General features: G+C 36.3%; 2 protein-coding genes across 3 annotated transcripts in view; one reads left to right on the top strand and one right to left on the bottom strand.

The window, feature by feature from the left end:
* LOC123554985 (RNA-binding protein RO60-like) overlaps positions 1 to 12,511 on the bottom strand; it is a 34,201-nt gene extending 21,690 nt beyond the window's left edge. The window contains exon 1 of one of the 2 annotated variants that reach the window (XM_045345481.2): positions 12,388 to 12,511. The gene's annotated coding sequence lies outside the window, so the exon portion shown is untranslated. The remainder of the gene's footprint in view (positions 1 to 12,387) is intronic. The other variant, XM_045345471.2, reaches the window with a different exon arrangement.
* A 136-nt stretch (positions 12,512 to 12,647) lies between these two features.
* On the top strand, positions 12,648 to 23,942 carry LOC123555000 (probable V-type proton ATPase subunit G). Its single transcript, XM_045345503.2, has 3 exons — positions 12,648 to 12,800; positions 20,916 to 21,016; positions 21,657 to 23,942. The coding sequence occupies exons 1-3, from the start codon at positions 12,719 to 12,721 to the stop codon at positions 21,822 to 21,824; spliced, it is 351 nt and encodes a 116-aa protein (XP_045201438.1). The 5' UTR covers positions 12,648 to 12,718; the 3' UTR covers positions 21,825 to 23,942.
* The last annotated feature ends 187 nt before the right edge of the window (positions 23,943 to 24,129 follow it).

Below are 24,129 nucleotides of genomic sequence, written 5' to 3'. Positions count from 1 at the left end.
GTGCAAATCTGTCATTATACATTCATTATATTACTCAAGTCAAGTCAAAAACCTTTTATTTCACTCATTTCATGAATACATGAATAAATGAGGTAAGATATTTTAACAATATATTGGAGGCTCATAAGAAAATAATAGTACAATTCAATTCTAACAAAATATGATGTTTTCACAATAACGCCTTTCATATCTAGATGTCATATGTCAGTATTACAATATAATAACTAAATATATAAATAAATAAATGATGCCCCCATTCGTACCGTTGATACTCGTGTACATTTTTTTTTTACCATACTAACAAGAGCTGTCCGTAAGACAGCGCGCTCCACTATTCGGCTATTTGACAGTAAAATGAATATATGTCTCAATAAGAGACCTCTACTTTAAAAGGAAGATACACCAAGGGGCATAATTCAATCAAGAACACAGAGTTATTGGGATTGTTACCATACATGCAGAAATGATGGAAATGCTATATTTTGAGTTTCAAGTCATTATCTTATATAGTACCGAAGTTATGTCCAGGAAATAAAGTTTGTCAAAAAATTAAAGTATGAAAGGGGCATAATTTGGTCAAAAATACAAATCAGAGTTATGGGGATTGTTACAACACATGCAGATGATGATGATAAAGATACATTTTAAGTTTCAAGTCTTTATCTTAAGTTGCACTAAAGTTATATCCAGAAAGCAAAGATTGCCAAAAAACTAAAGGGGCATAATTCTGTCAAAAATACAATTAGAGTTATGGGGAATGTAACCACAAAGTCATGCAGATGATAATTATAAAGAAATATTTTTAATTTCAAGTTACCAAAGATATGTCTATAAACAAAGCTTTCAAAAAATTTAACATGAAAATAATTCCAAGTATAACAACTTTGTGACCTTGACCTTGGGTATAATGGGCCCAGCCCCTGCATATACTTTGTTTGTATACTAGACAATGTTTGTGTGAACTTCATTAAGGTATAAGCAATAGTAACTAAAATATGACAGAAAAACAGGTTGCCGAAAAACTTTAACCAAGAAGGTTACACAGACGCAGATGCCGGGGCGAGTAGAATAGCCCCTGTATTCTCCGAATAGTGGAGCTAAAAATGTTCACATAATTCATGAAGAGCTACTCTGAAAATGTCTGGAAATCTATATTAATTGGTGAATGTTTTCAAATGTAAATATCTGTATTTTCAAAATTTAAAGTTATTTTCAAACTGGCAATTATAATTAAACAGTCTAGGAAATATGATCAGATAATCTTTTATGTATTTTTTCCTATATAACTCATATAACAAGTGACCCCCGCCACAGGCCTCTTTTCACCCAAGGGGCATAACTTGAACAATCTTGTTAGAGAACCACTATCCTATGCCTTGAACTTTTTGACAAGAAGTTTCTTTAATTTTTTTCCTATATAAGTCTATGTAAAACTTGGGACCCCTAGGGCGGGGCCTACTTTCACACCAGGGTAATAAATTGAACAATCTCAGTAGGGGACCACAAGGCAATGCTACATACTTAATATCAAAAGCCTAGGTCTTGTTGTTTCAGACAAGAAGATTTTTAAAGATTTTTCCTATATAAGTCTATATAAAACTTGGGACCCACCAGGGTGGGGCCTCTTTTCATCCAAGGGGCATAATTTGAACAGTTTTCATAGAGAACCATTAGATAATGTCACATGCCAAATATCGAGGCTCTACACTTTGCGGTTTTGGCCAAGAAGTTTTTTTTTAAAGTTTTTCCTTTCGCTTGCCATGGCAACCAGAGTTCTGTGTGGAATTCAATTCTTTTAACAATTTGTACGGGGGCCACCTAAGGATTATTCCTGTGAAATGTGGTGTAATTATGCCCAGTGGTTTTGAAGAAGAAGATTTGTTTTAGAAATTGTTGACGGACAAACAACGGACATAGAGTGGTCACAAAAGCTCACCGCGAGTCTTTGGCTCAGGTGAGTTAAAAAGCAGGATGGAGTTATGTTTCTTGCTGTACAGGGTCAGCTTTTGATGGTGAACAAGTGTTGCAAGTTTTAAAGCAAAAGCTGTGATAATATAGGAGAAAAGCTCCCTAAACACAAAACTAAACCAACAAATCTGATTTTCTTATTCCAAAAGGGGCCAGAATTCTTGCAAAAAGCAGGATGGAGTTATGTTTCTTGCTGTACAGAGTCAGCTATTGATGGTGAACAAGTGTTGCAAGTTTTAAAGCAATAGCTTTGATATTTTAGGAGAAAAGCTGACCTAAACATAAAACTTAACAAGAGCACCGCCTTGCGGGTGCTGACGCTCATCTGATTTTTTTTGTGTAATAGAAATATTGTCCTACCCATGATTTTCTAAGTCTAAAAAGGGCCATCATTCTTGCAAAAAGCAGGATAGAGTTATGTTTCTTGATGTTCAGTGTCAACTTATGATGGTGAAAAACTGTTGCAAGTTTTAAAGCAATAGCTTTGATAGTTCATGAGAAAAGTTGACTTAAACATAATACTCAACCAAGAAAATGATTTTCTAAGTCCAAAAGGGGCAATAATTATTGCAAAAAGCAGGATGGAGTTATGTTGCTTGCTGTACAGGGTCAGCTTATGATGGTCAACAAGTGTTGCAAGTTTCAAAGCAATAGCTTTGATAGTTTAAGAGAAAAAGTTGACCTAAACATAAAACTTAACCAAGAAATCTGATATTTTCTAAGTCCAAAAGGGGCCATAAATCTTGCAAAAAGCAGGATGGAGTTATGTTTCTTGCTGTACAGGGTCAACTTATGATGGTGAACAAGTGTTGCAAGTTTTAAAGCAATAGCTTTGATAGTTTAGGATAAAAGCTGACCTAAACATAAAACTTAACCAAGAAAACTGATTTTCTAAGTCCAAAAGGGGCAATAAATCTTGCAAAAGAAAGATGGAGTTATGTTTCTTGATGTACAGGGTCTGCTTATGATGGTGAACAAGTATTCCAAGTTTCAAAGCAATAGCTTTGATAGTTTAGGAGAAAAGTTGACCTAAACATAAAACTTAACCAAGAAATCTGATATTTTCTAAGTACAAAAGGGGCCATAAATCTTGCAAAAAGCAAGATGGAGTTATGTTTCTTGCTATACAGGGTCAGCTTATGATGGTGAACAAGTATTCCAAGTTTCAAAGCAATAGCTTTGATAGTTTAGGAGAAAAGCTGATCTAAACATAAAACTTAACCAGGCAACGCCGACGCCGACGCCAACAACCGCTCAAGTGATGACAATAACTCATCATTTTTTTTCAAAAAATCAGATGAGCTAAAAAGCAGCTAACGCCTGACAGTGTTTTGGTCTGGTTTTCTGAATTAGGTAATATAGAGTTAACGTTCTAATGAAGGCATACAATAAATAACCTTCAAATTAATATGTACTATTGAAGGAAACAGGGAACAAGAGCTGTCTCCATAGGATGACACATGCCCCCGATGGCACTTTGAATGAATAGTTATGGCCAATGTTAAGAGTTTAGGACCTTTGACCTAAGGACCTGGGTCTTGCGCGCGACACGTCGTCTTACTGTGATACACATTCATGCCCAATAATTTTAAAATCCATGCATGAATGACAAAAATATGGACCGGACAGGCCCATCAATGCGCTATCATGAAATATGACCTTTAACGTCTAAGTGTGACCTTGACCTTTGAGCTACGGACCTGGGTCTTGCGCGCAACACGTCGTCTTACTGTGGTTCACATTCATGCCAAGTTATTTGAAAATCCATCCATCGATGACAAAGATATGGACCGGACACGAATGTACTATCATGAAAAATGTCCTTTAACGTCTAAGTGTGACCTTGACCTTTGAGCTACGGACCTGGGTCTTGCGCGCGACACGTTGTCTTACTGTGGTACACATTCATGCCAAGTTATTTGAAAATCCATCCATGGATGACAAAGATATGGACCGGACACGAATGCACTATCATGAACAAGAGGACCATGATGGTCCTGAATCGCTCACCTCTTCCCACATGACCCAGTTTTGAGTATGACATCGTTTTTTCTATTATTTGACATAGTGACCTAGTTTTTGAGCTCATGTGACCCAGTTTTGAACCTGACCTAGATATTATCAAGATAAAAATTCTGACCAATTTTCATGAAGATCCATTGAAAAATATGGTCTCTAGAGAGGTCACAAGGTTTTTCTATTATTTGACCTATTGACCTAGTTTTCGAAGGTACGTGACCCTGTTTTGAATTTTACCTAGATATCATCAAGGTGAACATTCTCACTAATTTTCATGAAGATCTCATGAAAAATATGGCCTCTAGAGAGGTCACAAGATTTTTCTATTTTTAAACCTACTGGCCTAGTTTTTGACCGCACGTGACCCAGTTTCAAAACTGACCTAGATATCATCAAGGTGAACACTCAGATCAATTTTCATGAAAATCCATTGAAAAATATGGCCTCTAGAGAGGTCAAATGATTTTAATAATTTTAGACCTACTGACCTAGTTTTTGACCGCAACTGACCCAGTTTCAAACTTGACCTAGATATCATCAAGATGAACATTCAGACCAACTTTCATACAGATCCCATGAAAAGTATGGCCTCTAGAGAGGTCACAACGTTTTTTTTATTATTTGACCTACTGACCTAGTTTTTTAAGGCACGTGACCCTGTTTCAAACTTGACCTTGATATCATCAAGGTGAACATTCTGACCAATTTTTATGGAGATCCATTCACAAGTATGGCCTCTAGAGAGGTCACAAGGTTTTTCTATTTTTAGACCTACTGACCTAGTTTTTGACCGCACATGACCCTGTTTCAAATTTGACCTAGACATCATCAAGATGAACAATCAGAACAACTTTCATACAGATCCCATGAAAAATATGGCCTTTAGAGAGGTCACAAGGTTTTTCTATTATTTGACCTACTGACCTAGTTTTTGACAGCACGTGACCCACTTTCGAAACTGATCTAGATATCATCAAGATGAACATTCAGACCAATTTTCATACAGATCCCATGAAAAATATGGCCTCTAGAGAGGTCACAAGGTTTTTCTATTATTTGACCTACTGACCTAGTTTTTGATGGCACGTGACCCACTTTCGAACTTGACCTAGATATCATCAACATGAACATTCTGACCAATTTTCATGAAGATCTCATGAAATATATGGCCTCTAGAGAGGTCACAAGGTTTTTCTATTTTTAGACCTACTGACCTAGTTTTTGACCGCACATGACCCAGTTTCGAACTTGACCTAGATATCATCAAGATGAACATTCAGACCAACTTTCATACAGATCCCATGAAAAATGTGGCCTTTAGAGAGGTCACAAGGTTTTTCTATTATTTGACCTACTGACCTAGTTTTTGATGGCACGTGACCCAGTTTCGAACTTGACCTAGATATCATCAAGATGAAGGTTCTGACCAATTTTCATGAAGATCTTGTGAAATATATGGCCTCTAGAGAGGTCACAAGGTTTTTCTATTTTTAGACCTACTGACCTAGTTTTTGATGGCACGTAACCCAGTTTCAAACTTGACCTAGATATCATCAAGGTGAACATTCTGACCAATTTTCATAGAGATCTTGTGAAATATATGGCCTCTAGAGAGGTCACAAGGTTTTTCTATTTTTAGACCTACTGACCTAGTTTTTGAAGGCACGTGACCCAGTTTCGAACTTGACCTAGATATCATCAAGATGAACATTCTGACCAACTTTCATAAAGATCCCATGAAAAATGTGACCTCTAGAGTGGTCACAAGCAAAAGTTTACGGACGGACGGACGCACGCACGCACGGACGGACGACGGACACAGTGCGATCACAAAAGCTCACCTTGTCACTTTGTGACAGGTGAGCTAAAAATGACCTTTAACGTCTAAGTGTGACCTTGACCTTTGAGCTACGGACCTGGGTCTTGCGCGCGACACGTCCTCTTACTGTGGTACACATTCATGCCAAGTTATTCGAAAATCCATCCATCAATGACAAAGATATGGACCGGACACGAAAATTGCGGACAGACTGACAGACCGGCAGACTGTTCAAAAACTATATGCCTCCCTTCAGGGGCATAAAAAAAGAAATGGACAGGTAAAAATGAAATTTAAGAAATAAATTGGTGTAAAAAAATCGAAGTAAGAAAAACACCACTTTCAATGTTTATATCCCTGTGACCTTGACCTTTGACCCCAAAATCATTAGGGGTCATGTACACATCAAGACCACATAGTATGAAGTTTCAAGGGCCTAGGTGAAATACTTGTCCAGTTATTGAGCGGAAACAATTTTCAATGTTTAGATCCCTGTGACCTTGATCTTTGACTGAGTGACTCCGAAATCAATAGGGGTCATGTACACATCAAAACCAACATACCTATGAAGTTTCAAGGTGAAATACTTGTCCAGATATTGAGCAGAAACCATTTTCAATGTTTTCAATGTGTCCATGCGAACTTGACCTTTGACCCAGTGACCCCATTCTCACTTTGGGCGAACTAGGGTAATAGGGGATCATTCTGACCAAGTTTCTTGAAGTTTGGATTTATAAGTAGTTGTTGAGAAAAATGAATGAACAACAAGAGGGCCACAATGGCCCTATATCGCTCACCTAAGTTTAGATGCTTGCTTAAATAAATTTCTTTGCTTAGCAAAATAGCACTTCTACACACACATTGTATTATGGCCCACGAAATGTGATTCTCTTAGTTGCTATTCAATGATTTTCCATATATGGTAATGCCTATATAAGGAAAGAATGATAATGTCACTGTGCCCAAAATGGCTGCCATTTCATAACATAGGTGATACTTAAATTGTTTATTGTCCGATTTTGATACATTTTTCGCCAGTGTTAATGTTTCACCCCATTCTTTCTAATAAGAAATGTTGCCAAATGTTGCATATTCTCCTTGAAGGGACCATAACTCTGGTCAGACTGGAACCCATGATGGGATCTGGCCAGTTTTCAAAAAGGAAGCGAGATATTAAAAATAATTATTATGCCAATACAAGTTGTGTGCAAGTTAAATTAAAATCACTTATCAAATGTGGTCTCTATTGTGTTTACAAGAAATTGTGAACGGACAGACAACGGAAGAAGGGCGATCACAAAAGCTCACCTTGTGACTACATGACAGGTGAGCTAAAAACGAACATGTGCATAAGAAAACTGCATTGTAAATACACAGCGGTGGTAGTAAAAACCGGCGTAAGGTCCGATAGCCCACCCCTCCATGTTGGACCTAGCCATATTTAGTCGGACAGGTCCGATATGATTTCGCTATGACTGAAACCATATTGTGGAATCAGAGAGCGAGGCATCAACTGTTCAGCTTCCAATAGAGCATAGCCTCTGCACGATATAAGTGGCCACGCAGCCTTCCTTTATAGTGGAACTGCAGAGCAAGGCAACAACTGTTCAGCTTCCAACAGAGTATATATACTGCTCATTTGCTGACTCGCAGTACTTAACTGTTGAATCAAATATTCAAAGGCAACAAACAACCTACCAGAAATATTCTAGTTCAAACTTCTATTCCATCAGTTTCACATTTCATACTATACGAAAATATCAAAGAAACAACAAAAAATAATAACAACATGCTATGTACATGAACGGTGTCAAGGTTCTCTCCTGACATTAAGTTTCCTTGCACTTTGAAGGGAGGAACAAACTTTTTCTTTGGCTTCTGAACCACACTTTTGATTTTCCTACTTTCAAGGAAGCTGATTTCTGGTTGATTTTTTTTCCAGTTTTGATTGACTTGGCTGGACATTATCATTTACATTTACTGATGGAGAGGTGGGAATTTGTTCTTGTTCTTGAATTGGTTCTGGGTCAGGGTATACTGAAGATGGTGCTGTCCGAGTTGGAGTTATCATGTCAGAGCAGGGCTTTTCATCAGGAAATTGGGAAGAGGCCCTGGCCTGACAAATTGGGAAATTCATACGCTATAATTGCTTGTTTTTGGAAAAGAGCATTTAATTGAAACAGGGCATTTTTTCGTTCTGCAAAAGAAGTATGTAACAAAGGACACAATGCAGTGGTTTACTAATCATAAATGAGCTCATTGCTTCCTATTTGTGAAATACAATTTTAAAAAGTTTACATTTTAGAAAGTTCCTCTGCCACAGTTGGGAAAAAATGACCTTATTTTCAATTGGGAAGTGGCCGAATATCGGCCTCTGTTATATAAGGACGAAAAGTCCTGCAGAGTCAAATGGATAAATTCCTGCTTTCTTGAATGCACTACTGATGTTCTCTGGTGAGAATGCCCTTGCATAGGGTTTTGCAGTTTGTCCGGCCACATCATATCTGGTGATGTTGACACCCGGATCTGAGTGCATGTATACCTTACATTCGCGATTGTAGCAATGCTACATTGGGCCAAATACCCCCGACATCCAGCAGTTGGGTGAGATGACTTGAGTGCGGAGGCAGTACAAACAAAATCACAGAGTGTTCCCTTGCCCAGTTTCTGAGGGTCAATGAAAGGTGAAATTTTTGACCCATCATACAGTACTAGAGTGGCAGGTCTGTCTGTTCTCTTGCTTAATCCAGCATGCTTTGTAACGTGTCCTGTTAAATATGTCTCAAAGAGACCCCTGTTTACAATACCGCTCTCAGACATTAGTGTTTTTCCTAGGCATTTTCAGCGTGGCGCCGCGCCATGCCCCTTTTCCCGCACGCCACGCTGCCCTCCAAGAGGTCCGTATGCGCCACGTGCCTTTTGAACTGCCCACTTACAACTAATTATCATAAAATTGTCACTGTGTTAATAATTTCTTACCCGTAATTAATGAATGACACACGACATAGGAAGCCGGTTCCTGTATTTCAGGATTCGCATAGCGGGTGACATGAATCGAGTGACGTAATCATGACAGCGTGTGCTCGCTTTTCGGTCACTTTATCTTTGATCAATATTGATAACAATTATCTCATTCAAAGTTGAAATTTAATGATTCAAGCGTTATTTTTTCACACTTCACTATTTGGAAGTTTAATGCGATATTGCAATATTAATTGTAACTAGAGCTATCACTAAAGGTGATGAATGTACCCCCCGCATGCACTGACACAGTACACTGAATTTGACACACACAAGACTGCATAATTATGTGGACTGTATGTATACAGTATAGTAACAAAAAACAAAGTCCCATAACTATGCAGAATATTTATCTAAAAGAATGTAACATGCACCATGCACAACTAGGGTTGGTACTGATCACTTGTGTGAAGTTTCATTAAATTGTGTGCAAGGGTTTGGTAGATTAGGCACGCACAAGATTGCATATGCAGGCTGTATGTACATAGTATGTTAACAAGAAACAAAGTCCCATAACTCTGCAATTTTTGTCGCTGAAAGAACCTAACATGCCCCATGCACAACTACTGTTGTTACTGATCAGTTGTGTGAAGTTTCATTAAATTGTGTCAAGGGGATAAGGAGAGATGGTGCGCACAAGATTGTGTCTATGTATATAGTATAGTAACAAAAAAACAAAGTCCCATAACTCTGCAAATTTTTTTTCTGAAAGAACCTAACATGCCCCATGCACAACTACTGTTGTTACTGATCAGTTGTGTGAAGTTTCATTAAATTGTGTCAAGGGGATGAGGAGAGATGGTGCGCACAAGATTGTGTCTATGTATATAGTATAGTAACAAAAAAACAAAGTCCCATAACTCTGCAAATTTTTTTCTAAAAGAACCTAACATGCCCCATGCACAACTACTGTTGGTACTGATCACTTGTGTGAAGTTTCATTAAATTGTGTCAAGGGGATGAGGAGAGATGGTGCGCACAAGATTGTGTCTATGTATATAGTATAGTAACAAAAAAACAAAGTCCCATAACTCTGCAATTTTTTTTTCTTAAAGAACCTAACATGCCCCATGCACAACTACTGTTGGTACTGATCACTTGTGTGAAGTTTCATTAAATTCTGTCAAGGGGATAAGGAGAGATGGTGCGCACAAGATTGCGTCTACGGACAGACGACCAGACGGACAGACAGACAGACAGACAACCTGAAACCAGTATACCCCCCCTTACAACTTTGTTGTCGGGGGGTACAACAAGAGGACCACTACATGATGTCATATACAAAATATCAAAGCCCTAGGCCCTGTGGTTTTGGGCAAGAGGTTTTTCAAAGTTTTTTCCTATTAAAGTCTATATAAACCATGTGACCCCCAGGCAGGGGCCATATTTGACCCCAGGGAAATAATCTGAACAATCTTGGTAGAGGACCACTAGATTTTGCTACATACCAAATATCAAAGCCCTAGGCCCTATGGTTTTGGACAAGAAGATCAGAAACCATTTTAACTGTTCCTGGCCAATGTGACCTTGACCTTTGACCTAATGACCTCAAAATCAATAGGGGTCATCTGCTGGTCATGGCCAACCTAACTATCAATTTTCCTGATACTAGGCCCAAGTGTTCTAGAGTTATTGCCTGGAAACCATTTTACTGTTCCTGGTCACTGTGACCTTGACCTTTGACATACTGACCTAAAAAATCAATAGGGGTCATCTGCTGGTGATGACCAACCTCCCTATCAACTTTCGTGAAACTAGGCCTAAGGGTTCTTGAGTTATCATCCGGAAACCGTTTTACTGTGCAGGGTCACTGTGACCTTGACCTTTAATATACTGACCTCAAAATCAATACCGGTCATCTGCTGGTCATTACCAACCTCCCTATCAACTTTCATGATCCTAGGCTCAAGTGTTCTTGAGTTATCATCCGGAAACCGTTTTACTATTCAGGGTCACTGTGACCTTGACCTTTGACATACAGACCTCAAAATCAATAGGGGTCATCTGCTGGTGATGACCAACCTCCCTATCAACTTTCATGATCCTAGGCCCAAGCGTTCTTGAGTTATCATCCGGAAACGGATTGGTCTACATTCCGACCGACCGACCGACCGACCGACATCTGCAAAACAATATACCCCTCCTTCTTCGAAGGGGGGCATAATAATTAGTTCTGTTAAGATTCAAACATGCCGTCTGCTAAACGTAGGCTCTCGCAGCTGGAAAAAAGAAACGCAAAAATTGCCAAAAACAACATGTCATTGTTTGGATTTTTGTCACGGAATGATTCCGAGTAAGTATCTTCAAAACCATTTTCTTTTCTCGTAAAAGGATTTATGAATTGTTGTTTGTATTGTCTTTCGTAAAATTCTGGAAAACTGTTATTGATACATGATATCTACAGAGACGCACATACACACGTTTTTTTTTCTTTTAGTGAACGTATTATAAATTATGAATATTAAATTAAGCAAATATGTCAAACAATAGAAAAGAAAATGAACGCCGTGAAATATAAATGTCGGCATCGAAACCGCAAATGATTGTTAGCATTTTCTTTCGTAAAATATGGGAAAACTATCATTCCTACAAGATATTTACAGAGACGCACATACATACAAATTTTTATTCTTTTAGTAAACGTATCAACATAAATTAAGAATATTAAACTAAGCAAATAGGTGAAAATAGTAGAAAGATATACACTATAAAATGAACGCCGTGAAATGTAAATTTCGGCATCGAAACCCGCAAATGATCGCCTCTTACGGAACGTGTGCCCGTATGTGCATAGTCGTATTTTTTTTTGTTGTTGTTTTTGTTTTTTAAATTCTTCTCATGTGGTTGTTTTTAATATTGAGAAAAAATGCATAAGACTGATTAATTAAAGTAGAATATACGTCGTTTGTAAGAAAAAAAAAGGGAACAATTCAAGGCCATTTTTATGATTTTTGTATACTTCTTAGAATTATAAAATCTATTATTCCGTCTATGCAATTAATGTTTTTTTTGTGCTTTTTTTTTTCTCCAGAGCCAGTGCCGACACTCTTGGCTCTTGGTCTTGAGTGATTTTGCACACGGTAACTCTACGAATAGAAAACCGGTAGCATTTTATCCCTGAAATGTATGCTTGTCCGCAGACAAACAGAATGGAAAAATGCACTTGTCCACCAGCAAAAAGTACCGAGTCGGACATAGGAATTCCATACCCCTGGGACTCAAACCAACGACCCCTGATCGAGATAACTGGGTTTCTGGTTCAGAAGCCTCGATTCACTACAAAGGGTTTAATAAGGTTGCATGCTGGCTGTACAGAACTTTCACTTTGTTGGCTCAAAAGAATAAAGGATCAAATAAAACTATAACAAGAGGTTCGAAATGATTCTGTTTAGATCCAAGAGTGACAAATTATGTACCATCAGGACATACATGTGCTTCAAAATTTGCTTGCACTGCTCTGTCTGCAGCTCAAAAAAACGAAGGATTAATTATCATATAAGTTTTATATACAAGCCACATATCTAAGGAATGATGTGACACATTCGTTACTATATAATTACCTCAAGTACCACACTTACAACAAAGTTATTTGAAGAATGCAACTTTTACATCTTTTCCAGAGCTTCGCCAACCAAGACCACTGTGTAGAACGTCATCAATTATGTGTTTCTAAAAATAACTTGAGGAATTCCCAGTGATTATTTTCGAATATTTATGTAAGATAAGACTGTTAATTAAATCTTTTTGTTTCTAATATTTTTTGAAATGGTTAATTCATTAATAAGTCCAAAATCTTATCAAAAGTGCATATTAATTCCATTTCCGGTTATGGATTAGATTTCCATATTGTCCTACTTTTTCTCACATGACACTTCCGGGTTATTTGTCAAAATGGCAAGTCAAACAACGGGAATTCAACAACTTTTAGCCGCTGAAAAACGTGCTGCTGATAAAGTTTCCGAGGCTAGAAAGCGTATGTATAACGTCGGCCATTCGTATTTTTGTCTGTTTCTTATGAGAAGAATTTGAGAACCAATTTTTTTTAAAAAGCAGGGGAAATCATAAACATTCAGTAATAAAATTTGTCCATTTGTAACCTACTATATACATTTGGTTACTGGGGTTACTTACTATATTGCTTTGGTTACTGTACTCTTTTAGTGTATCTGCTTACTTTAGGCAAACTTCCAATGTCACTGACATGCTAAACAATCTAAAATGATAGCCGCGTATAGCCAATCAGCGTTGCACATTTGCATTACACCGCGAGACATGAAGGCATGTGTATTACCTGTGCAATTACATGTGATTGTCTTGGTGTTTGCATAGGTGACAACTGCTGATTGAAAACGGATAGTTTATATAGATTTCAAGTAATTTTGATTTATTTCTCATGTACTAATAAATGTGGCAGAATTAAGTAGTGAGAACCCTGATTACTACTGTTTGCAGATCAAATTGCCCTTTCATCTTTTCTTAAATCGATAAACTTGTACCTGGAGCTTTTTTTTTGGTCTCATCTATACAGGTAACTCCGCCTTTCCGATACGAGTAAAAATTACTGAATGAACTTGTTTACATAGACTGCGCTTAACTGGATTGTAACAGATGTACTAGAACTAATCTTCATTTAAAATTTAAATGAATCTTGCCATAATGCAAACTACATTTAGGTAGCGTGGATATGAAAAAAGACACCCTCTTGTACATTACAGGCCTTTTTCTGCCTAAATTTCAGTACCTTTTGCTGCATATTTTTAAATAATGTACCTCCAGTTTACTTTTTTAACAATAATTATAAAACGTGACTGACTCCAGTTGTTAGATTTGCTCATCATTGATTGAAGGGCATAAATTCGATTCCCGGAACCGACCATGCTTCCTTAATTGAAAAAAAAGTCGGCAATTTCTTACGGAATATGTGAGTCTTAGTATAACTAATTTGACACGATCCTAGGAAACAGTTAAGAGTAGTTTTCTCCACTCAAAAGAAATTGTCATTGCCAGATTTGGGTTTAAATGCTGATATTGTTGCGAATATAAGATAAATTCAAATAAAACTTACATGTATCCAAATATTTTTACTCAAGAGTTGAATACTGTTATATTTTTGACTGGTTGATAACAACTATCTATTTACGTCCGATACATTTCCATACACAGGTTTATTTTTAAGTTACACGCCACGCCTATGTCATCGACATTTTTTTATTTACTCCATGTACTTACTATTCGCATTATGGTTAACAATTTCGTTTTTACTGTATGTTTTTAAATTGATGGCATTTTCTTATTATTAAAGATTTTTCTATTCTGCTTTTGCCTTTTCTAGCCGAAAGTCCAGTTTTATTTTTCGCATTGATTTCAATTTATTTACTTTACATAATAGCTATTTGCAATCGCGCTGTATAAAATTTTACCGGTAAATTTATGAAAAATTGGCCGTTTTTATGTAATTTTGATTAGTTTAAAGTTTGTATCTTAATGCAAATGCCCTAATATTCTAGCTACATCTATCTTTTATCGACGTTGAAAGTTTGAAGCAAATCTGTTGGATATTAAAAGCTCCGCACGCATTTCCTGTTTACAGGACACCTAAATTTCGCGGTATTATTCTTATCTAAAATTTACCTGGTTACCTGTTTTCGGTTGTCTGTCGTCGTCTGCTTGTTTATTGTACATTTTCACTACTGGATTTTCCTATGGTGACTTCTTTCTTATATCCATTACTCTGCTCTGTATGTTGTTTATGCCACCGTAGGTCCCTAACATCTATTTACAAATGCTTGCCTAACTTTACTGTAAATGATATTTTCTTCCTATGTTTACTATTTGATTTCTTATAGTTGTTTTATTACCTTTGTTTCAGTTCTATGTAAAACATGTTAAAGTTGTTTCAAATTTTGCTTAAAACTGTTAAAACTAGCTAAAATATGATAACATTTTATAAAATCAGCATCAGAGTGTGCAAGCGATAAAACCAATAAGTACTGCGATTTATCCTCAATTATTTTGGTCCTTTTAGAGTGACCTTCACAAATACAAAACAAAGCAAACGTCGAATTATTTTGACTTATGTGAGTCTATAACTGGTTCTTTCCATGAACGAAGACAAGGCTTATCAACTGCCTGTATGTTAATAACTGATATAGTGTTTAAACGACTTCAAATAAATAGTAGATAAATTCACATATTTTTACACGTAAACCCCACCAAAAAATAAAATTAAAAAAAATCAAATAAATCAGTTTTTATGGATATAACAATTACATTTTCTACAAGTGTTGCGGAGCTTGAAGGTTCAATGATCAATGATACCTTTCTATAAAACCATGTATACTTTTGCATGGTTAGAAATTTCGTTGATATAAATTGTCATAACAAACAAATAACGCTGTTTTCATGTGAACATAGTTGAAATATTCTATATTCTACTTTTGAAACAATATATATCTATTATCTCCTTATTCATTGCACTTTACAATGTATGTAAGTACGGCGATACTTCAAAGATAGAGTCAGAGCGCGTGCTTTGTGTGACGTCAAGATACATGTAAAGAAAAAAGAGTAACTCTATCGATTTCAAAAAGGAGGACAATTTGATCTGCAAACAGTAGTATTAGTCTTGTACCGGTTGAAAACCAGTTTTGGGGACTATAGGAATGCGCTGGTCCATCCGTCATTCTGTCATTCGCTCCATCTGCAGTTTCGTGTCCAGTCCACAACTCTGTCATTCATGAAGGGATTTTAATATTACTTTGCACAAACGTTTCCTATGGTGAGTCGACATGTCATGTGCAAAATACGGAGCCCTAGCTCAAAGGTCAAGGTCACAATTGGAAGTCAAATGTCAAAGGGCTTTTTTCCTGTCCGGTCCATAACTCTGCCATCCATGAAGGGATTTTCATATAATTGGCACAAATGTACCTCATAATAACTAAATAAGACAATGTGTCATGTACAACTTTCAGATCCCTAGTTCAAAGGTCAAGGTCACACTTGGCAGTCAAATATTAACATGGCATGAACAGGTCTGTTTCATCTTCGGTCCATAACTCTTGACATTCATTAAGAGATTTTAATATTACTTGGCACAAATGTTCTCATGATGAGTCAACGTGTCATGAGCTAATCCCGGACCCTTAGCTCAAAGGTCAAGGTCACAATTTGAAGTCAGAGGTCAACAGGTTTTTTTTCCTGTCCAGTCCAGAACTCTGTCATCCTTCAAGGGATTACAGTATTACTTGGCACAAATGTTCCACATGATGAGACGATGTGTCATGTGCAACACCCAGAACCCTAACTTAAAAGTCAAGGTCACACATGGAGATCAAAGGTGAATAGGAATTGTTTTTTGTTTGGTCTATAACTTTGTCGTGCAAAACAGGATTTAAATATCATTTGGCACAAATATTCCCCAGGATGAGACAATTTGTCATGCGCAAAACCAGGGCCCTTAGCTGAAAAATCACACACTTGGAAGTCAAAGGCCAATAGGGCATTTTTCCTGTCCGGTCTTTAACTGAACAATCCTTAAAGGGATTTTAATATTACTTGGCACAAATGTTCACCACCATGAGACAGAGTGTCTTTACTATAAATAGCTTATATTGTAACTTTTTTATTACTGGCAGTAGGGAAAAATCGAGACCACTTTTCTGTGGTACAACATGTCTGTTACATCTAATTTTTAGGTGTATTAAGACTTTTTTTATAATTGGCCAAATCAAAAGAAAAGCTAGTTAACACTCTATAAGCCACATTTATACCGTATGTAAATGAAACTTGGTCAGAATGTTAATCTTGATGATCTTTACGACTTTAGGTCAAGTTTAAATCTGGGTCAGGTGGGATCAAAAACTAGGTCACCAGGTCAAATTAAAGGAAAAGCTTGTTAACACTCTAGAGTACTTGATCTTCATGAAATTTTATCAGAATGATTGTCTTGATGAAATCTAGGTCAAGTTGGAACATGAGTCATCTGGGGTCAAAAACTAGGTCACCTGGTCAAATCAAAGGAAAACATTGTTTATGCAATAGGGGATATTCGTGAAATTTGATCAGATTGTTTGTCTTGATCAAATCTGGGTCAAGTTTGAATAAAGGTCATCTGGGGTCAAAAACTAGGTCACTTGGTCAAATCAAAGAAAAACTTTGTGTGTGTAATAGGGGCTGCATTTTTCACTGGATGTTCAAGAATTTAATCCACGATGAAATCTAGGTGAAGTTCGATTATGGGTCATCTTTGGTCAAAAACTAGGCCATTAGGTCATACCAAAGAAAAACCTTGCGTATGCAGTAGGGGCTGCATTTTACACCAGATATGAGATTGTTTGTCTTGATGAAATCTAGGTCAAGTTTGAATATAGGTCATCTGAGTTAAAAAACTTTAGGTTACCCGGTCAAATCAAAGAAAAACCTTGTGCATGCAATAGGGGCTGCATTTTTCACTGGATATTCATGAAATTTGATCAGAATGATAATGTCTTGATGAAATCTAGGTCAGGTTCAATTAGTATTCATCTGGGATCAAAAACAAGGTCATCCGGTCAATTCAAAGAAAAACTAGTGTATGCAGTAGGAGCTGCATTTTTAGCTCATCTGATTTTTTGAAAAAAAATGATGAGTTATTGTCATCACTTGAGCGGTTGTCGGCGTCGGCGTCTGCGTCGGCGTTGCCTGGTTAAGTTTTATGTTTAGGTCAGCTTTTCTCCTAAACTATCAAAGCTATTGCTTTGAAACTTGGAATACTTGTTCACCATCATAAGCTGACCCTGTATAGCAAGAAACATAACTCCATCTTGCTTTTTGCAAGATTTATGGCCCCTTTTGTACTTAGAAAATATCAGATTTCTTGGTTAAGTTTTATGTTTAGGTCAACTTTTCTCCCAAACTATCAAAGCTATTGCTTTGAAACTTGGAATACTTGTTCACCATCATAAGCTGACCCTGTACATCAAGAAACATAACTCCATCTTGCTTTTTGCAAGATTTATTGCCCCTTTTGGACTTAGAAAATCAGTTTTCTTGGTTAAGTTTTATGTTTAGGTCAGCTTTTATCCTAAACTATCAAAGCTATTGCTTTAAAACTTGCAACACTTGTTCACCATCATAAGTTCACCCTGTACAGCAAGAAACATAACTCTGTCCTGCTTTTTGCAAGATTTATGGCCCCTTTTGGACTTAGAAAATATCAGATTTCTTGGTTAAGTTTTATGTTTAGGTCAACTTTTTCTCTTAAACTATCAAAGCTATTGCTTTGAAACTTGCAACACTTGTTCACCATCATAAGCTGACCCTGTACAGCAAGCAGCGTAACTCCATCCTGCTTTTTGCAATAATTATTGCCCCTTTTGGACTTAGAAAATCATTTTCTTGGTTGAGTATTATGTTTAAGTCAACTTTTCTCATAAACTATCAAAGCTATTGCTTTTAAACTTGCAACAGTTTTTCACCATCATAAATGGACACTGTACATCAAGAAACATAACTTTATCCTGCTTTTTGCGAGAATGATGGCCCTTTTTAGCTCATCTGATTTTTTGAAAAAAAATGATGAGTTATTGTCATCACTTGAGCGGTTGTCGGCGTCGGCGTCTGCGTCGGCGTTGCCTGGTTAAGTTTTATGTTTAGGTCAGCTTTTCTCCTAAACTATCAAAGCTATGGCTTTGAAACTTGGAATACTTGTTCACCATCATAAGCTGACCCTGTATAGCAAGAAACAGAACTCCATCTCGCTTTTTGCAAGATTTATGGCCCCTTTTGTACTTAGAAAATACCAGATTTCTTGGTTAAGTTTTATGTTTAGGTCAACTTTTCTCCTAAACTATCAAAGCTATTGCTTTGAGACTTGGAATACTTGTTCACCATCATAAGCAGACCCTGTACATCAAGAAACATAACTCCATCTTGCTTTTTGCAAGATTTATGGCCCCTTTTGTACTTAGAAAATATCAGATTTCTTGGTTAAGTTTTATGTTTAGGTCAACTTTTCTCCTAAACTATCAAAGCTATTGCTTTGAAACTTGGAATACTTGTTCACCATCATAAGCAGACCCTGTACATCAAGAAACATAACTCCATCTTGCTTTTTGCAAGATTTATTGCCCCTTTTGGACTTAGAAACTTTTTTTTTTATGGTTAAGTTTTATGTTTAGGTCAGCTTTTATCCTAAACTATCAAAGCTATTGCTTTAAAACTTGCAACACTTGTTCACCATCATAAGTTGACCCTGTACAGCAAGAAACATAACTCCATCCTGCTTTTTGCAAGATTTATGGCCCCTTTTGGACTTAGAAAATATCAGATTTCTTGGTTAAGTTTTATGTTTAGGTCAACTTTTCTCCTAAACTATCAAAGCTATTGCTTTGAAACTTGGAATACTTGTTCACCATCATAAGCAGACCCTGTACATCAAGAAACATAACTCCATCTTGCTTTTTGCAAGATTTATTGCCCCTTTTGGACTTAGAAACTTTTTTTTTTTTATGGTTAAGTTTTATGTTTAGGTCAGCTTTTATCCTAAACTATCAAAGCTATTGCTTTAAAACTTGCAACACTTGTTCACCATCATAAGCTGACCCTGTACAGCAAGCAACATAACTCCATCCGGCTTTTTGCAATAATTATTGCCCCTTTTGGACTTAGAAAATCATTTTCTTGGTTGAGTATTATGTTTAAGTCAACTTTTCTCATAAACTATCAAAGCTATTGCTTTAAAACTTGCAACAGTTTTTCACCATCATAAGTGGACACTGAACATTAAGAAACATAACTCTATCCTGCTTTTTGCAAGAATGATGGCCCTTTTTAGACTTAGAAAATCATGGGTAGGACAATATTTCTATTACACAAAAAAAATCAGATGAGCGTCAGCACCCGCAAGGCGGTGCTCTTGTTAGACTTAGAAAATCATGGGTAGGACAATATTTCTATTACACAAAAAAAATCAGATGAGCGTCAGCACCCACAAGGCGGTGCTCTTGTTCACTGGATATTCATGAAATTTGATCCGAATAATTGTCTTGATGAAGTCTAGGTCAGGTTGGAATATGGGTCATCTGGGGTCAAAAACTAGGTCATCCAGTCAAATCAGAGAAAAAACTTGATCATGCAATAAGGGCTGCATTTTTCACTGGCTATTCATGAAGATTGTTTGTCTTGATGAAATCTAGGTCAGGCTCGATTTAGGGTCATCTGGGGTCAAAAACTAGGTCGCCCAGTCAAATCAAAGAAAAATCTTGTGTATGCTATAGGGGCTGCATTAAACACTGGCTATTCATGAAATTTGATCAGATTGTTTGTCTTGATCATATTTAGGTCATGTTTGAATGTAGGTTATCTGAGGTCCTTGTGTATGGAAAATTAGAGGCTACATTTTTCACTGCATCTTCATGAAATTTGATTAGGATGATTGCAGATAAATCCCATGATGAAATCTAGATCAAGATTGAATTTGGGTCACCTGGGGTCAAAATCTAGGTCACGCTAACCTTGAAAATTTATTGGTTGACTGGGCTCCTTAATGATTTTGCTTTCAGTAGGTATAATTAAGATAAAGATCTTCTGTCCTTCAGTCACACTTTGATTCCACGTGAGAACTTGAGATTCCTTCAATCAATAACAGTCCAATTTTATAGGTTAATAGGCTCTATGAATAGATAAACCATATTGCTTTTAGGGTCTAAAGGTAACTGGGGCCTGAAAATTCAAAATGGTTTCTGCACTATAAGAACCTTTTCGCCTACAAACTTCAATTGGATGATTGGTCATATGAAGTAGATGAGCTCTAATGCTTTTCAGGTTCATAATGTCAAGGTCACTCGGGTCTAAACATTGAAAACAGTTTCGATAGATAACCCCTGTTGCTTTTAAGATCAGTAGGTTAAAGGTTAAGGATGCAGCAGCCGAAATCATTCCTCTCTGTTTCTTTCTTTAAAAAATACAGAAAAAAAATGGAGAATAGTTTCTTCAGTCACACTTTCAGCAAGATTTTTCCAGATGTTCCTCAAGTGAGTGACCTACGATCATTTTGTTCTCTTGTTGTAAGCAAGTGGTATATAACTATACATTACTATTTCATTTTCAGGTAAGGGGAGACGACTGAAACAGGCCAAGGAGGAGGCTCAGGCTGAAATTGAAGCATATAGAAATAAAAGAGAAAACGACTATAAAAGATATGAACAAAGTGTAAGTAGAGTTTCATGTAGTCAGATTTTGATTAATTTTGTGTGTAGGATGTATTAGGTTTTGTCACACATGGAGGGTAGACACTTAGCAGATGCTAGTTTATATGTAACAAGGAATAGCATTTCTGAATATAAGCATATGCCAAATTATCTTAGTACAATGTACACCATTCATATGATTAAGTAAAGTTCTCTTCAAGTGCCAGGTCCATATATAGAATTTGTTGATATGTAGAACATACAAATGTAGTTAACAATGTCAATTTATAATGACTTCGGATAACACAACACAAAATGAACATGCACCAACGCTAGCATAAAATGTGTGAAAACTGAAAAATGAATAATTATTTATTTTGTCATTCAACTTCATTAAATTTCCATGAAGCAGGCAGGAATGTTTGAGTAGTTTTATCGTGTTGATATCATTTCCTTTTGAATTATTATAGGGCCGTAAAACATTTACACTTTTCCAAGGAATGGGCATATATGAAAAGGTGTTTTAACAATATGTGAGCGCGAGACCTTTCTGTTAACACACGTTTATTCTCCTGTTTAAACATCCCAGAAAAGTGACAACAGAAGTTTTGTGCTAGAATATATTTTCTGTGTTTTTGTTAAAAATCTGTTGTGTTTTGTAGGTTTTGGGTTCCCGTGGCGATAGAGAGAAACAAATAGACAAAGATACCCAGGATAAAATCCGGACTATAGAACAGAATGTGCAGAAACATAAACAACAAGCGCTGAAGAGCTTGCTAGACATGGTTTACGATATCAAACCTGAACTGCATACAAATCTAAGACTATAGAATGCTGACACTAGTCTTTATGAAATTTTGTTATAACCTACATTCAGACTGTAACCTAGATGAATTTTAGAATAAATAATACTGCTGCATCTACAAAAAAACATGGATTTCCACAAAGAGTACTTTAGTTGCCTAGTAACAGTCTTTAACCATTATCTATTGAAAATGAATGTTTTCAGTACTTAGGAAGGTATGGTATTTTATTTAGGAAGTGCTTGATTAGCAAGTGGTCAAAAGATATGGTTAATTTTAATTTCATTAAACAGACTAGTTGATTTGGGACTTGGTTGTATCTTGTATAATAAACAGGAAGAATCTTAAAAATGCATGTGAAAGATACAAAAAATGAACGGCATTTATTACAGGGCACTCGTTTGGCCATTTTTGGGGCCGAATATGGGTACCATTCCCCTCCTAAAATAATATGTTTTTTTCCCCTTTCTCAGAAGAAAATTCCCCTGATGATAGGTTGTTTGACACAAATAGATATGAACTCTTTCTTTTAATATTATATAGTGCCTCTAAGGAAGATTACTGTTGCAATATAGTCACATCAGTTAGGAATGATTGAAAACAGTATTAGTAAGTGTGAAAAGTAGTTACATACAGCGTATACATGGCTTAAACTTCCCCTTTTCGTCTTAAAATGTCGAAAAATTCCCCTTCCAGAGGGTATGGGTACCTGTCCCCAAAAGTTGTCTAGTGCCCTGTATTATATGTAATCTGTACTCTAGGATTTACCTTTTTAGAAGTTAACTGTAAAAGGTCTTGCTAGGATGTCTTCATGGTCGTAAAAATCCAAATATTAAATAAACTGTAAAGCTATTACAGCGTCCTGGTGCTGAACAGCTTATTCCTGTTCAGCTGTAGCAAAGATAGAGCTATTTCAAATGAAAAATGTAATTAGACTTGTTATTTCATTGCATATATTTTGGAACTGGTAACCAAGCAAGCAGTCTGGGAGTCTAAATTTCAAACTATTTCCTTAAATGAATACTTTTTATGGGAATCATATTCCATTATACATTTTTAACTTCGCTGTTCATTCCAAAAGAAGTGACATGAAAATGTTAAAAAACAAGATACTAATGTATTGTAAATGAATTGTGTACTTGTATGTCATTAAATATCATATACTATGGTAAAATTCAACAACAACACGTGAATATTTATCTTTTATCAACGTTTCAGCACTTACGCCTTCATCAGGCCTTTTTTTTTTTTTTTTATTAAATATTATAGACATATTTCTTTTTTCTGTGTTGTGTCAGGTTTGTCAATGTGCTGTTTTATCACTGGAACGAGTGGAGTGTAGAAAGGTGACAGCTGTAGTCGGGTCAGCTGTACACAGTTTTTCATATCATACTGATTTCATTTACTTTTACATGGTCAGTAAAGTAAGAGCCTATGAGGGAATTCATACTTTCAAAACATATAATTCCAAATTTTGCAGGGAAGGGGCGGGGTGGTGGTGCCATTTGCCAAAAAATATCTGGTTCCTGTAAACGAAATACTGAAGAGATATTTCAGTACTGTGAATTTATATGAAACTTAGTTTCACCAATGTTGCAAGGCCATAAAAACCAGGTTTACATGTAATAACATCATGGTGTTACTATACTGACCGTGTATAATGTTGTTGGATGGTATAGTGATTATGTGTAGAACTCTAGTCTTCATCCAACATCCGTATAGGGATGTAGAAGGTCAAACATATGGGAATATTGTATATATTGCAACTTTGTAATTATTATCCTTCAGTTTGTATATGCCATTTGTCAAATGTAGGAGAGAAAGATGTATGTGTCCATGACAATATTGATAAAAGTCATGTAACTTGGTGTATGAGTATGTACATAACCTATGATCAGTGTTAAATTAGCTTCTTTGTAAATCACAGAAATCCAAAATGAATATTTCTTTTAATTTGAAATTGTACAAGGTGTATTACCATCAAGAGTCCAATGTAATGTGTCTCCATTGTGATATAAAGTTATTACCATATAAAGTAAAACTATTAATAATATAGCAAATTATTTTGTTAGCGGATGTGAACGTATGTATGTACTGTGAAAGTTGATATGTTGTGTATTCAGAAATAAATGTATATTGCAGTTCTGCAGTAGTCTGTGTTGTTCAGTTGATAAGCATGTAGGAGGGATGTTTGAAAAGTTCTGATACAAAGGTTGCAACTTACGTTTCACATGAAAATTTTGTAAAGAGGAAATAATATGTGCAAGTTATAACACTTGCAGAATACTGCAAGGGTTATGACACCAATGTCACATTCGTGTATGACATAGAT

Source organism: Mercenaria mercenaria, chromosome 15 (genome assembly GCF_021730395.1).
Source record: "Mercenaria mercenaria strain notata chromosome 15, MADL_Memer_1, whole genome shotgun sequence".
In the NCBI taxonomy this organism is placed as follows: Eukaryota; Metazoa; Mollusca; class Bivalvia; order Venerida; family Veneridae; genus Mercenaria; species Mercenaria mercenaria.
This window is presented reverse-complemented; position numbering and strand designations above follow the sequence as displayed.